Source organism: Moschus berezovskii, chromosome 15 (genome assembly GCF_049115385.1).
Source record: "Moschus berezovskii isolate FMDL1 chromosome 15, NW_MosBer_1.0, whole genome shotgun sequence".
Lineage (NCBI taxonomy): Eukaryota > Metazoa > Chordata > Mammalia > Artiodactyla > Moschidae > Moschus > Moschus berezovskii.
In genome coordinates, this window is record NC_142474.1 from 78,374,061 (window position 1) to 78,388,559 (window position 14,499).

Consider the following 14,499-nt stretch of genomic DNA (forward strand, 5'->3'; position numbering starts at 1 on the left):
CTCTTCTCAGGACCTAATGCAGAAACCCCTTGTGCTGAATCCCTTTCCTATTTTGAATCTCTCTGACTTCTGTAATCAGTCAGAGAAAACTCCCTGCTTTTAAATCTCCACTTGGATAATCATTGCATTTTAAGGTGAACTGATTTGGGAACTTTAATTATGTCAAAAAAAATCCTTTCACAGTAGGACCTGGATTAGTGTTTGGTCAAATAACCAGGGGCTAGGAGTCTCCAGGGGCCATCCACCACCGGATCCAACAGCCCTTGGCTCTTCTCTAACACAGGTGCAGTTCAAAGGAGAGAGTGGGGGGCTTCCTCGGTGGTCCAGTGCCACCAAGTGAGAAGAAGGCCATGCTGCCAAGGCAAGGGGCAAGGCTTTTGATCCCTGGTCTGGGAACTAAGATCCCAGGTGTTGTGCAGTATGACCAAAAGATTAAAAGAAAAAGTGAGAATGAAGACAGGCATTGAAATCTAGCTGGACTTCATGTTTTAACGGACTCTGATCTCATGTGACTTACAGAAATACAGAGTGTGTTCTTTCTTGCTGCCATCCCTTTCTGTGAATACTGACCAACTGACACACATTCTCTTAGCACCATTTTGCAGATAGGGAAACTGAGGCACAGAGCATTTTGGAAACTTTCCCGAGTTAGTAAGTGGCAGAACTGAGAATCCAGGCCTGTTTAAACCCCAAAGCCCAGTGACTTCTATTGAGCCACAGTGGTGTGAGCCTAACACCGCCCAGGCAGAAGATACTGGGGCCAGGACTCAAGGAAGAAAGTGCTGCAGGGGAATCAAGGAGGTGTGGCTCCAGAGTGCAGGCCGCGACTACTCAGGGCTTGGGCTGGCTCTGCAGCTGAGAAGGCGAACGTGACAGGAGGCCAACCAGGCCGCGGTGGAGGCCTGACTGAATTTAACTACTTACAATTGACTTACTGAACTGTGTTAGTTTCAGGCGTACAGCTTCACATGCTTTGCTTTACAGGTAATCACAAGATACTGAATATAGTTCCCTTTGCTATACAGTAAACCCTTATTGTTTATTCTATATATAGTGGTTCAGTTCAGTTGCTCAGTCATGTCCGACTCTGCGACCCCATGAATCACAGCATGCCAGGCCTCCCTGTCCATCACCAACTCCTGGAGTCCACTCAAACTCATATATAGTGGTATGTATCCTTTAATCCCAAACTTCTAAAATAATTTATCCCTCCCTCTCCCCTTTTGCCTTTGGTAACCACAGATATTTTCCTCTTGCTGTGAGTCTGTTTCTGTTTTGCAAACAAGTTTATTTGTGTTATTATTTTTTAGATTCCACATATAAGTGATCTCATGATATTTATCTTTGTCCGGCTTCACTTTGGTATGATGATCTCTAGACCCATCCATGTGGCTGCAAATGGCAATATTTCATTCTTTTTGTGGCTGAATAATATTCCATATTACATCTGCTTTATCCATTCATCTGTTGGTGGCAGATGAGATGTCGTGGCTGTTCTGAGTAGTGCTGCGATGAACATTGAATGTGAAAGTGTTAGTCACTCAGTCATGTCGGACTCTGCAACCCCATGGACTGTAGCCCGCCAGACTCCTCTGTGCATGGAATTCTCCAGGCAAGAATACTGGAGTGGGTTGCCATGCCCTTCTCCAGGGGATCTTTCCCACCCAGAGATCAAACCCAGGTCTCCCACATTGCAGGCAGATTCTTTCTTTACCATCTGAGCCACCAGGGAAGTCCCTCTATGAACGCTGAGGTGCATGTATCTTTTTCAGTTCAAGTTTTCATCTTTTCCAGATATATGCCCAAGAGTAGGATTGCTGGATCATATTTTCAGTTGTTTAAGGAACCTCCAGACTGTTTTCCATAGTAACTGCATCAGTTTACCTTCTGTTCAAGCCTTTTTACCGATGTTGGACCAAGAACTCACAGTAAGCAAACGTAAAGATACCAGCCATAGACGCAGCAGAGCGAGGTGGAAGGTCTCGCTCAGCGCCCCACCCCCACACTCCTTTTCCTTTATGTCTTGGACACATCGTCCTTAGTTTGTGCAAACCTGTTGCTGTTTCACATTTGTGCTCTTCCTTTCTGATTGGTGCCTTGGATTCTTTCAAAAACACTTCCAGAAACCGTCCTGCCGAGCCAGAGAACCCCTGAAGATATCTGACTGTCATCATCCTGAACTTGGGGGGTGTACATTTCTGTCTCCAGGACGGAGTTTTCCTAAATGGGTCCGCGAGGGTGCCTTGGCGCATGGGAAACTTTAGCATAATGCGCGTAATTCTGGCCTCCTCAGCATGAGCAGCAGGTTGAAGCGTGGGATCCGTGGGATCCGGGTGGGGAGGCATGGAGGAAACCCGTGCCCATGGGCGGTTCCGGGAATCCCCAGATGTGCCCGTGCTGGCCCTGGCCATGGATGGCATCACGTTCAGCCGCCTGGGAGTTTAGTCCTTTAACTGCTCGGGACCGTTTGCTCTATAGCCTGCCCTGGAGGCAGGCATGGTGGCGGGCCGGGAGGGAAGGCCTGCTGCGGTGGCCGTCAGCTGACCCCGCCCGCGCCTCCGCGCTGCCGCCAACAGGACCCTCTCGAAAGCGGGTGAGGCGCGCCTGTGCGCGCAGCGCGCAACGCAGAGGGAGGGCGGGCTGTAGCGCCTGTCGCCTGTCGCTTGCTTTCCTTTCTCAGCCTCTTTTCCTGCGGTTCATTTTCTAATTCCGTTAAGCAGAAGGAAATCCGAAGCTGGCCAAAAACAAGGGACTCGCCTCCAAAGGAGCGGGCCGTGTCTGCTTTTGGTTTGGGGAATGTGCATTGTTCGTGGGGTCATAAAGCTGCCAGTTTCTAGGCGGAGTCTGGAGATGCAAAGCTCGATGGTCACAGTGACTGTGTGGTGGCCTCCTGTGCCTTGCTCACTTCCCAAGTCCGCTTCTTTGACAGTCACATCAAGGGCAGGTTCTGGAGATAAACCTGACAAATCCCCAGAAGACGCTGAAAACACAGCAACGCAGCTGGCAGGAGCCCCAGGCTCTCACCCTAATTCTTGCTACCTCGACATGACCTGGAATGGGTCCCGATCCCCTCTAGGTCCCAGTTTTCCCACCTGGGAAGGTAAGGAAGGGCGGAGCCTTTGCTTGGGAAGGTCTCCGAGTGTGTTAATATCCGGTGAGTCTCCCTTGAAGGCTTTTCAGCTGCACTTCTCTGAGAAAGGCTGAAGTAAAGCAGCTTTTCCCCCTTCAGGTGGAAAACAGAGCAGGGGCCAACCGGTCTGGGTGTGGACCTGTCATTAGGAAGCCAGCTGCCAGCTCGTGTTCCCCTGGGATGGAGGAGGAGCCCCACTGTCCCTGCCAGGAGAGGGTCCCTTTAAAAAAAAAAAAAAAAAAGCTGTTGCTGGCATCTGCTTTTGCTCTCTGGGTAATTCAGCTCCTGGGTGCCCTGATGTGGAGAGTGGAAGGGGAGGCGTTGGGGGGTGGGGTGGGGGTAGGACAGTGGGCAGGACTCCATTCAAGGTTCTTATTGGATCTTAGAGCCTTTACTCGCCAAGTTAATTTCCCCAACTTGCCTATCACAGGTTAATACTGGACCCATGCATAATGATACATAATTTAAGACTTGTAAAAGCTGCCCAGGACTTGAAAGAAACGCAGTCTAAGCCAGGAGCCTGTGCCTGGCATGCAAGAGCAAGTAATACAGGTAGAATTTATGTCCAAAGCGGGGGAGCCGCACCCTCGTGACACCGTCTCAGAGGGTGCCACACTGTGTGCAGGCCCTTCTGTGCCAGGTGGTGGCATCCAAGCCCTGCAACCATCACCCCCACTTGTCCTTAACCACCACTGGAAGGCAGTTAGTTGTTCACAAGGGGAAGTTCTTTATTCTTAAATAGACCCAGGAATATTTCATGGACTTAAAGTGACGCAACATGATTGCCCTAATGGTTTCTGAACTCTGTTTTTAAGACTTCTGGGGCCAGAACCCCACGGAACTGCCCTGGGGCACCCTTCTACTTCTGATAACCAAGATGTCTGTTGGCATAGTTGGAGCCTGACATAGCCTGAGTCGGGATGTTTAGCTGCTTGTGGGATGGAAAAAAAATGTTAAGAAAAATAATTGTTGTTTTTGCAAACTATCTATTTAAAAACAGAACCTCAGGAAGCAGATTTCTGTTTCAACGCTCAGATGAATCAGAGCTTACAAAGTATAAATACACATTAGCAGAAGGAGGCTTCCCATAACCCACCGCTGGTGTGTCTTCCCAGCCCCGGAACCTCTGACTCCTGCTTCTCATTCCCAGCAGAGGCAAGAAAGCCAGCCGCCATGGAAGCGGAAGTGCTGGAACCTCCCTCAGCCTGAGCTGCAAACCTCTGCAGGCCAGCGGGAGTTTTGTATTTTTTCTTTAAAAGCAGCTGGTTGTTCACCACACACTCGCTCACCTTGGGGTCGACAGGTGTATGCCGTTCGGAAATGTGGCAAACCCACAGGCTGATTCCTTGGACTGTTTGCTACCTAAGAAAGATTACCAAATAAGTTAACTTTGACTCACTGACCTCTCAGATCAGCCAATAAAATGAAGCGCTTACACCACAACTTGCTCAAGGGGTAGTGTAATTGATTTACTTAAAAATGATGTCAGGTGGCAATTGAGCAACAAACTGGCTTCCAGACTGCTTAATTCAGTTTAACAAGGAGGAAAAACCTTGTAATTAACGGAAGAGCTTGAATACTTTGGTGAAGCTGTTTTCAAAATCTGCCATACCTAAGCTGGGGAGGGTGGGGGGAGGAGGGGACAGCTTGCTGAAAACTGTAGGTTCCCAGGCCCCGCGCTTGCAAGTCAGGGGCCAGGCCTGGGGTTCTGCATTTAAGAGAAACGCCTTTGCAAGTTCTGCTTCTCTGCTCATCACCCAGGCTCTTTTAGTCAAGCTATACTCCCTTTTCTGTTCTAAGTCTACATTGTACAGATACTTCTAGAATCCTAGGACAGTTTCCCATCCTAAAGCGACCAGCTTTGAGCTGCTGTTTTCCTGGAGTTTCATGGTATATATGTACTAATGTTGGAATTCTAGTTCATCACGTTTCTGATCGGGAAATTCTTCATCTTCCAGGGCCTGATTATACAGGGCACAGAGCTTTCCATGGTGGGGGAGAGGGAAGGTTCTGGGGCTCTTCTCTTGCACTTTCCTGCCCCCAGGACAACAAGGACTCCAGTGCAGGATGCCTGCTATCTCAAGAAAGGTGACAACCGCCCTTAACAACCAAGGTCCTGGCTTTGAACCATGTCCAGAGGAGCCTGTCTTCTCCTTTCCACCACCCAGCATGTCCTGCGTAGATGGCTCCTTGAAATAACAATCTCAAGATCACTCATCTCTTAGAACAAAGAACTGCAGAGACTCATCAAACTTTTTTCTTGGCACACAAGCATCTGGCAACTACCCAGGTAATTTGGGAGTCCTGCAGAATCCAAGTTTACAAACCACCAGAGCAAGGTAGTGTTGGAATTCAGATTGGTCCTGCTGGTCGGTCTGCTCCTCCCTCTGACCCCACCCCGCAAAGAGCCACGCCAGGACAGGGAGCCGTCGGGTACCAGGCTTGTCTTGGTGCTTGTCCTTGGCGCCGCCTCCCCCATGAGCCAGAACTCCGTCCCCGCCCCCGACCATGCACAAGAAAGAAACAGGGACGCCTCAACCTGCCATCCGTTCTTAACCACGACACCCGCTGGGACACAGCTCCTAACCTGGTAGAAAGAGAAGGGTCCCAAGAAGGAAGCAAGATCAACATCCGCGTGGCTTTTCCTCCGCTCAGCCTGCTGCTTCAGCCGGACGTGCACCACGAAAACTGGATGGGGTGCACAGCCGGAGAGCCGCGGCTGGGAGGAGGGCAAGCTGGGGCTTCCTGCGTAGAGGAGGGCACTCCTGGCAGCTCCCGAAGCTGCTGGAAGCTGTCCACGAGCCCGTCACTGGCGGCTCACCCTCCACGCAGAGGTGCCAGAAGCAGAGCTCCCCCGACACCATGCGGGCATGCCTGTTGCCCTCGGCCAGCAGCTGCAAGTGACAGTCACGGCTCTCCTGCCCGTCACGGGCGGGACGGCCCAGTGCCAGCTCCCAGGGCTGACCAAGAGGGAGACCGGCGCTGGCTCACCCCCGGGAGCAAGGTGATGAGCAGGGAGATGGGCCCTCACCCCCGGAGCCTGACATCACCACCTCCCGGAGGCCAGCCTAGAGGCAGGAGCATGCACAAAGCCTCCAGGGTATGGTCCGCAGTGACGCCAGGACAGTCCTATTCATCCAAGTAGCCAGAGAAGAGAAAGCATCCTGCCTCCCTCCTAATCCCCCAGCACCAATTCTAAGCTATTTAAAACCCTCTGACTGAGGTGGACATCGCCCCAAAGTTGCTCAAAACAATTCACGTCCACACTGCAGGCCATTAATCCAGTGGTGTTTATTCAAGCAGTATTCACACTCGATGTCGAATAACAAGGGCATCAAGGCCCCCAAGATGGGGCTCTCACAGCTCCAGCTTCACAGCAGCCTCTCTGGGAGGGGTTTCAAGAACTTAAGATGAAGGTGACGGCTGAAAAGGCTTGCCGTTCCTGCTCTGGGCCCCCGAGGAGTACAGCCTGCTTCTCGCATCCCGGTCACCAGACAGACCCAGGCCAGCGGCAGAGGCACAGCTGGGCAGAACTATGTAAGCTCAGAAGAGGCCACACTGGTCCATGTTTTCATACAAAAAATTTAATAAATATGACTTTTCAAAATGTACTGCCAGGAACAACACAAAGATGCATGTTTATGTTCGTATAACACTAAGAGGACAACACAAAGGATCTTCACGGTCTCAATGGTGAACTAACAAAATCAGGTTTGAATAAGCCTTTTTGAACTTAAACTTCATCATAGCATTTTGATTTCCTCACTTAAGGCAGGCAGTGGACTCTATGGCAAATCTAAACAGTGATCTTACTGGACATTTTATGGTTCAAGTATTCAACTAGCTTATTAGAATACTCCCTAAATGCAGTAGATAAAAAAATCAAATCAGTCTTACAAAACGAATGGTGAAAAGAAATCAGAGTTTACAAAATAAGATTGGTGTGCTTCCAACTTCACACAATTAATTTGATATTTTTATTGATCTTCAACCACTCACGTTTTGGCTATGTTTAGTCATAGCTCACCTTGTTCCCTTAAACTGCTAGGCAGCAGATCATCTGCCTGTCTCTCTTCAAGTCTAAAAAAAAAAAAACCTGTTCTAGACTAATTCTCAAACTGCCTCAGTCGGGGTTTTAAATATCTGACGTCGTACAAAAAAAAAAAAAAATTCCACCAGTATTCCAGGCACGAAAGGCCATCCTATTGTCTTAAACTATTTTCAAACACCTTAATTTTGGCTTATAGGCAACACGTAATAAGAAAATAGGTTCAAAAAAATAAAGCCATACGCTTACAACGCTATCAAAAACCTTCAGTTCTAAACACATACATATAAATAAAAAGGAATGATGTCTTAAGGCTCTTGATTATTAAGTTAATAAATCAAATATACACAGTGATTAATAAAAAATTATTTACATAACTATACAAAATTCTACTTTTGACACATTTTTCCTCTTTAAATTCTTCATTTTACCAGCAACTGCTGACATCAAAGTCCCCCCTCCCCCAACAACAACAACAAAATACAATAAAAAAAAAATAAATAATAAACTCATTTGTGATAGTTGCTGTGGTTCTGAGCTGCAAAGGCACTTTTCAAAAACAGAACTACTTGGACGTCATCATAAAACCAATATACAAAAACAACTCAAGAGTCAATAAATATAAATAAAAACTATGATCCTAAGACTGCATCACCATCGGGACATCTGGCAGAAATGGAAGCTGGGTGTTCTCCTGGGAGCCTGACCCGGGGGTGCGGGCAGGCGGGGGGCGGGGGCCCGGTGTTTGCATAGCTGCGCGGTGCGGTGCCACCCAGCCAACCACAGAAACTACCACTGCCAGTGTGAGCCAGCTTGTCAGAACTTAAATTAACACGGGACTCTACGTCCAGGACAGCGGGGGCCGGGACGCGACAGGCAGGGCCGCGGCAGGAGCGGGAGCCCGGGAGCCCGGGGCGGCGCCGCCCGCCTGCTATACGATGTACTCCATGCGGTTCAGGCTCTGCGCGCTCTCCAGGTCTCTGTTGTCCTGTTTGTCTGTCCAGGTGGGGAGTCTGGCCGGTGTGCCGTGCGGCGGCTTCTCCTCGCGGTCGACCAGCGTGTACGTGGCCTGCTTGGCGAAGCGCGCCTTCTGCTGGTGCTTGTCCATGTCGTCCTCCTCCACCTCCGAGTTGTGTGTCCTTATTTTGGACATTTTGGAGTTCTTGCTCTCGTAGTCCTTGATGGGGACCGTGTTGGCCCCGTGCTTCTCGATGGGGTTCTTAATCTGGTTGAGCTGCTCGCGCACGTTGTTGGTGGTGCCGTCTTCGGCGGCGGCGCGCGCGTGGCTGCCCGGCTTCCGGCGCTTGCGCACGCACCAGTAGAAGGCGGTCACCAGGCAGCAGAGCCAGGCCACGGTCAGCACCGAGCTCAGCAGCGGCACCAGGAAATCTGCAGGGCGGGGCGGCGGCGCGGAGCCCGGTGAACCACAGCGCAGCCCCGGCGCCGCCCCACCCGCAGCGTCCCCCGGGCGTCCTCAGAGACCCTGCCGGGCTCCCTGGAGAGGCCAGACCAAACGGCAGCCCATACGGGTGCCCACCTCCGTGTGGCGAGAGGTGTCTGGGCCAGGGCTGGGGAGTCTGGCTACTGAAGCAGCGCATGAGGAGTGAGTGGTTCTCAGAATCATCAGAAAGAGGGCCCGGGGACGCATGGTTCCAACGCCCCCGGGGGTCCCGTGCCAGCTATAGCACAGTGATGCTCCAGGGATCCCCGGGGGACTCCCACTTTCCTGCAGCGCCGCTGAGCCGTTCATCAAAGCTGCTCTTAGGATGGGCTGTTCCCCAGCCCCGGAGCACAAGCAGACTCCACGAAGACGCGTGCTCAGGGGAAGGCAAGGCTCTGCCGGCACAGTGCCCGGCAGCCAGAGGCAGCCCTCAGGCGGAGGACAACACAAGCGGCCTCTGCTCACAGCCGTGGGAGCCTGTCACGTCAGCCGGCCTCTGCCTTCTCGCTAGTTAAAAATGAGGGTCCTTGAACAGGGAACTGGGAGGAAACTTCCCGCCTGGGGGTTTCCCTGGTTGCGGGTTGTGCTGGTCTTATTGATGAGTCCCACAGAAAGGGACCCCTACACCACCACCTACCTGTTCTGCTCTTCAGAGGACGCCTCTGAACTCTCACTTCCGCAACGGCAGCAATCAGCGAGCTGTTCCCGTCACGTTTACTGACAAGATCTATGATTTTGTCGGTGATCTCCTTGATAGGGTTTCCATCATCCCGGATGTCTTCAGCAGACTGGAAAAGGAAGCATCAGACCCCGGGGGTCAGGGTCACTCACCAGTCACTTTTACTCAAAATTATTTGACCATACATGTATGCCATTCCCTGGTGGCTCAGATGGGAAAGAACCTGTCTACAATGCGGGAGGACCCAGCTGGGGGTTTCTGGGCTGGGAAGATCTCCTGGAGAAGGGAATGACAACCCACTCCACTATTCCTGCCTAGGAAATCCTATGGACAGAGGAGCCTGGTGCGCTATGGTCCATGGCATTGCAAAGAGTCAGACACGACTGAGCTCACACACACGTACATCAAGCTCTCCTTCCATGTATCTGCTCATCTGGATACTAGGTAAGTGAGCTTTGTGGGCTACGTCCAATGAAATGACTAGGCGTGAATGGGTCTCATACTCACAATGGTCACGTGTATTTCATTGTTTGCAGAAGGGGAAGGCTCGCAAGCTATGTAAATCGAATATTCGGCAGAAACATTCTTCAAAATATTCAAATTCCGTAGTTCGCTGCAAATATGCTCTGTGGTGAGACCCTAGAATGATATTTTAAAATCCACACGTGTGTAAGGGAGCGGAACAAGAAAAGACTGCTATTTACTTGAAAGGGAGGCTGCGTGCAAGCCGAGCTTTGGTGAAGGACAAGAATCCAGGCCAAGGAAGAGATCCGAGCTCTTGATGTCTCTGCTTTAGGGCACGCGGACACACCCCACCTCTCCAGAGCCAGCCAGAAGTGTTCCATACCGGTGACATCATCTCCTTGTTGAAGGTGAACGTGATGTTGGCGCAGTTGTCCTGGTAGTAGGGGTCGGATGCGCACTTGGTCTTCATGGGCTGGAGGCTTGAGGACCGGCACTCACCCACCCCGGTGCAGGGGCGCACGAAGCACTGGGTGTCCAGGATGGGCACGCAGCTCTGCCCACTGGGGCACTCGCTGTGCCCTCTGTGCAGTGAGCAAGGGCGGGGGCCACACCATACCTGCAGAGACAGACAGAGCGCGGCTCAGGAGGTGCCCGGCAGCGGTCCGCGCAGCCCTGGGACGCGGGTGGCCAGGCCGCACCTACCTTGGAGCAGGCGACCCTCCCGTCCAGGCACTGGCAGGCGTTGCAGTCGGCATCCCACTTGGCCCCATCAGGTATTATGCTCCCCATGGTGACGCATGACCTCCCTGAAACTGAGGTGGAGACCCGTGAGTGGCAGGAGCTGCCCTTTCTGGGGGCCGTCCTCCTGATTCTTCCCTCCCTGCCCAGCAGGAGATGCTGACGCCCGTCGCCCTTTGCCCCGTTACAACGCAGCTGCTCCCAGTGGGCAAGCGTTCCTCCCCCCACAGCGGGCCCTGCACCTGGCCACGCAGCCAGCTGTGGTCAGTGCAGCGTCCAGGGACAGGAGTGAGCAGAGTCTCCCCCTGAGAGTTAGCTCGGCCCCTTGAGAGCCTGCCATCTGCCAGGGAAAGGATACACCCTGGGCATAGTGCAGGCCCAAAAAGGGTGGGGTGGCACACAGAACTGGGTGCCCAGCGTGAGGCATCCATCACTTTGCTTGCCCTGTGTGCCCACGAGCATCACAACTGCTTGCTGTAGGCACAGAGGTTGGGGAGGGTTGTTACAGAGCATAATGGTGACAAAAGCTGGCTAAAACTAACAGCGACTCTATTTTCAAAGGACCCTCAGGTTTTCCGTTCCTGGGGGTCTCCAGCGGCTGGGCCCTCTGTGTTCTCTCCCTGAGCACAACATCCACACACGAACAGTTGGAAAGATGGCTGCAATGCCCGCTCAGCCCAGGGGACCCACGGCAGCCGGACCTGGCCCACATACCTTCCTGGCATTTGGCACCGCTGTGCCCTGGGGGGCAGATACAGCGGTAACCATTGATCTCATCCACACAGGTCGCCCCGAAGGCACAAGGTGAAGACTGGCATTCGTTGATGTCTAGGAGAAATGGAGTTCAAGTTTAGGATCCAATGGGAGGCACCAATGCTTTTCTGATAAAACACACAGACAGGATCTGTAGGCCTAAGTATAGGCTGAGTGCATTTTCATCACATGACCAGCACCCAAATGAAGAAACAGATCATCAGTACTCCCAAAGTCTCTGGTCACCTCCACCCAAGGGTCACCACTAGCCTGACTTCTAATTGCTGAGAATTTCGGGGAAACAGCAATTTTTTATTAACTGCTCCTTCTCTCTGGACTTCCCTGGTGGCTCAGATGGTAAAGCATCTGTCTAAAATGTGGAAGACCCGGGTTCAATCCCTGGGTTGGGAAGATCCCCTGGAGAAGGAAATGGCAATCCACTCCAGTACTGTTGCCTGGAAAATCCCATGGACAGAGGAGTCTGGTAGGCTACAGTCCATGGGGTCACAAAGAGTCGGACACGACTGATCAACTTCACTTCACTTCACTTTCTCTGATAGTGTAATTTAGAGAACAAAGGCCGGCAAAGATCTTGAAAAGGGTCAGCTAGCAAGTATCTTAGGCTTTGCAGGCCACATGGTCTCTGTCACAACTGCTCAACTCTTGCAGCATGAAAGCAACCCTTGACAGTATGTAGACAAGAGTGTGGCTGTGGTCAATAAAACTTTACTTACAAAAACAGACAGTGGGTCAGATTTGGGCCCCAGGCCATAATCTGCCAATCCTTGATTCAGAAACATGAAATAGACACAAAGTTCCCCCCCAGTGGAGCCTCTGGTGGCTCAGACGGCAGAGTCTGCCTGCGGTGCGGAATACCCGGGTTCGATTCCTGGGTCAGGAAGACCCAGGAAGATCCTGAGTTGGGAGATCCCCTGGAGGAGGGCATGGCAACCCACTCCAGTATTCCTGCCTGGAGAATCCCATGGATGGAGGGGCCTGGTGGGCTGCAGTCCATGGGGTCACAGAGTTGGTCACTGAGTTACTTCACTTTCCCTTTTCTTCTCCCCACCCCAGTAGTTCTTGAAGATCCAGACTTGGGGACCTCAAGAAGGACCCGTAAAACTTCAGATAATTATTGAGGGATAAGAACACACACAAAGAAGCACAAATGATCTGTCATTTGGGCGGCAGGGGGCGGGGCAAAAGGGCATGTAAAAACGTAGGAAAAAGGCTCCAGATAAACTGTAAACTTCCTAAAAACTGTATTTCCTGACTTCATTCTGTTTGAATCACTTCAGTGGGGCCTGATCAAGCCTTGGAAACCACAGCCCCAGTCCTTCCTGTGGCTGAGCTGTGCATCCTTGCCCATCACTTCATGTTATCACAGGGAGAAGCACACACTTCGCTTAGAGCCTCAGAGTAGATTAACCATCAGATGCTGTGGCCAAGGCTCTCTCTCCAGGAACAAGGGGGGCTGTGCGCCCCAGGGAAGGGCCAGCAGGCACGTGGGAGGGAGAGTCCAGCCAGGGGCATCTTATTCCCAGCTGGAAGCAGGAGATTACTTGTCAGGGCTACTTAGAACCATGGCCATAAACAGCTGTAGAGATGAAAACTCCTGGACGAAGGGGCAGGGCGGGGAGAAAGCAGTCAGAGGTTCTCCTTACTTATTCTGCAGTCGGGCCCAGCGAAGCCGGGGGCGCATTCACAGCGGTACCAGTTCTCGCCATCCACACACGTGCCACTGTTGTAACTGCGAGAGCAAAGGCCCCTTGGTTACCACCTCCCTGTCTGCCACACCCCCGCCAAAGGTGGCCCTACACTGGGTACGATGGGCAGCTCTCAGCCCTGCCCACACGCACCAGTGCCTGGGTCCCACCCCCAGAGCTTCCAGTTCACAGTTCCTGGTTGCAGGAGCTCAGTCCCGTCCCAGGCACTAAACCCCCTCCGCTGATGCCTGTGTATGGCCAAGTCTGAGCAGCATCACTGCTCTAAATGCGCACACCATCTGACTCCAGTGTGGCCCACGGACTAGCGTGATGGGCCCTGCCTGGGAGCTTGTCGGAAAGAAGGAATCTGCAACAACCCCCAGCCCTCCTGAATCAGAAGCCGGATTTTACACAAGAGGCCCGGGAGAAGCCCACACCTGTCACAGCCAACAAGTGCCTGCCTAACAGGGCGCCATGCTTACCAGGGATGAGGACTGCAGTCATTGGTGTCTGCAAAGTGGAAAAAAAAAAATTTCAAAAACTTAACAGTGAAGCCTTCTTAGCCTTAAGTGGAAACACCAGTGATTTCCACGATACCCAAATGATAAGGCTGTCATTAACACCAGCAGAAGGAGCTTAAGACCTCTGCTCAATTGGAACCAGGCCCACATCACACTTTGCTGCAGTCACCGTGGGACACTCGTACACAGGAAGAGGCCCCGGGCAGGCTGGGCAGGGGGCTGTGAGAATGGCTCCTGGTCAGACCAGGGCCGGGAACCTAGCCACCATCTGTGTCCACTTATCTCATGAGTGACTTTCTCATGCCCGGGGGCAGGGCTGCCTGCCATCGAGGTCTTAGAACAGGCCCAGGTGATGCGCATGGAGCCATGACACAGCTCTGCTTCTGGCTTCAATCGCCAGCCTCCGGGGGTCAGGACGGGCCCTCGCAAAGCTCGGGGTTGGGGGGACTCTCACTCTGCGTGCAGATGGGCCCCTCCCAGCCTTCCTTGCAGACACATGTGAAGGACTCGCCGTTGACCACGCAGGTGCCCCCGTTGTGGCAGGGGCTGGGCAGGCAGCTGCTGTTCCGGGCTGCGAGACAAGAGCAGACAAGAGCACGCTCCCTGAGGCTCCAGAGACCTCGCGAGGGACAGCACGGACGCCCCGGAGAGCGGTCCCAGGCTCTCGGTGACCGGCTCGCGCTGCACCCGCGGGGAAGGACGTACCTATGTTACAAGTGGTGCCCTCCCAGCCTCCAGGGCACACGCACTTGAAAGTGTCCCCCTGGTCGTAGCAGGTGCCTCCATTATTGCACGTGGCCTCATCACACTGGCTGTCACCTGGAAGAGGAGCCCGGCGTGAGCCCGGGCCGGCCCCCCACCCCCGCACACAGGCCAGGGTCCCCACCGGCCACCACTTACGTGAGTGGCACGTCTTGCCTTTCCACCCGTTTTTACAGTCGCAGTAAAAGTCACTGACCAGGTCGCGACAGGAGCCTCCGTTGTGGCAGGGGTTCTGGCTGCAGTCGTTAATGTCTGC

The 14,499-nt window shown here is 52.7% G+C and overlaps 1 protein-coding gene across 2 annotated transcripts in view; it reads right to left on the reverse strand.

Moving 5' to 3' along the window:
• Positions 1–7,974: 7,974 nt before the first annotated feature.
• JAG1 (jagged canonical Notch ligand 1) overlaps positions 7,975–14,499 on the reverse strand; it is a 34,018-nt gene continuing 27,493 nt past the window's right edge. For both annotated transcript variants that reach the window (XM_088844305.1, XM_055426666.2), the window contains exons 16-26: positions 14,382–14,495; positions 14,187–14,300; positions 13,936–14,052; positions 13,443–13,470; positions 12,919–13,004; positions 11,216–11,329; positions 10,466–10,575; positions 10,146–10,379; positions 9,806–9,937; positions 9,257–9,407; positions 7,975–8,567 (exon numbers count right to left, since the gene is read on the reverse strand). In XM_088844305.1, the coding sequence (XP_088700431.1) occupies positions 8,110–8,567; positions 9,257–9,407; positions 9,806–9,937; positions 10,146–10,379; positions 10,466–10,575; positions 11,216–11,329; positions 12,919–13,004; positions 13,443–13,470; positions 13,936–14,052; positions 14,187–14,300; positions 14,382–14,495 (1,658 nt within the window). In that variant the 3' untranslated portion in view covers positions 7,975–8,109. The remainder of the gene's footprint in view (positions 8,568–9,256; positions 9,408–9,805; positions 9,938–10,145; positions 10,380–10,465; positions 10,576–11,215; positions 11,330–12,918; positions 13,005–13,442; positions 13,471–13,935; positions 14,053–14,186; positions 14,301–14,381; positions 14,496–14,499) is intronic.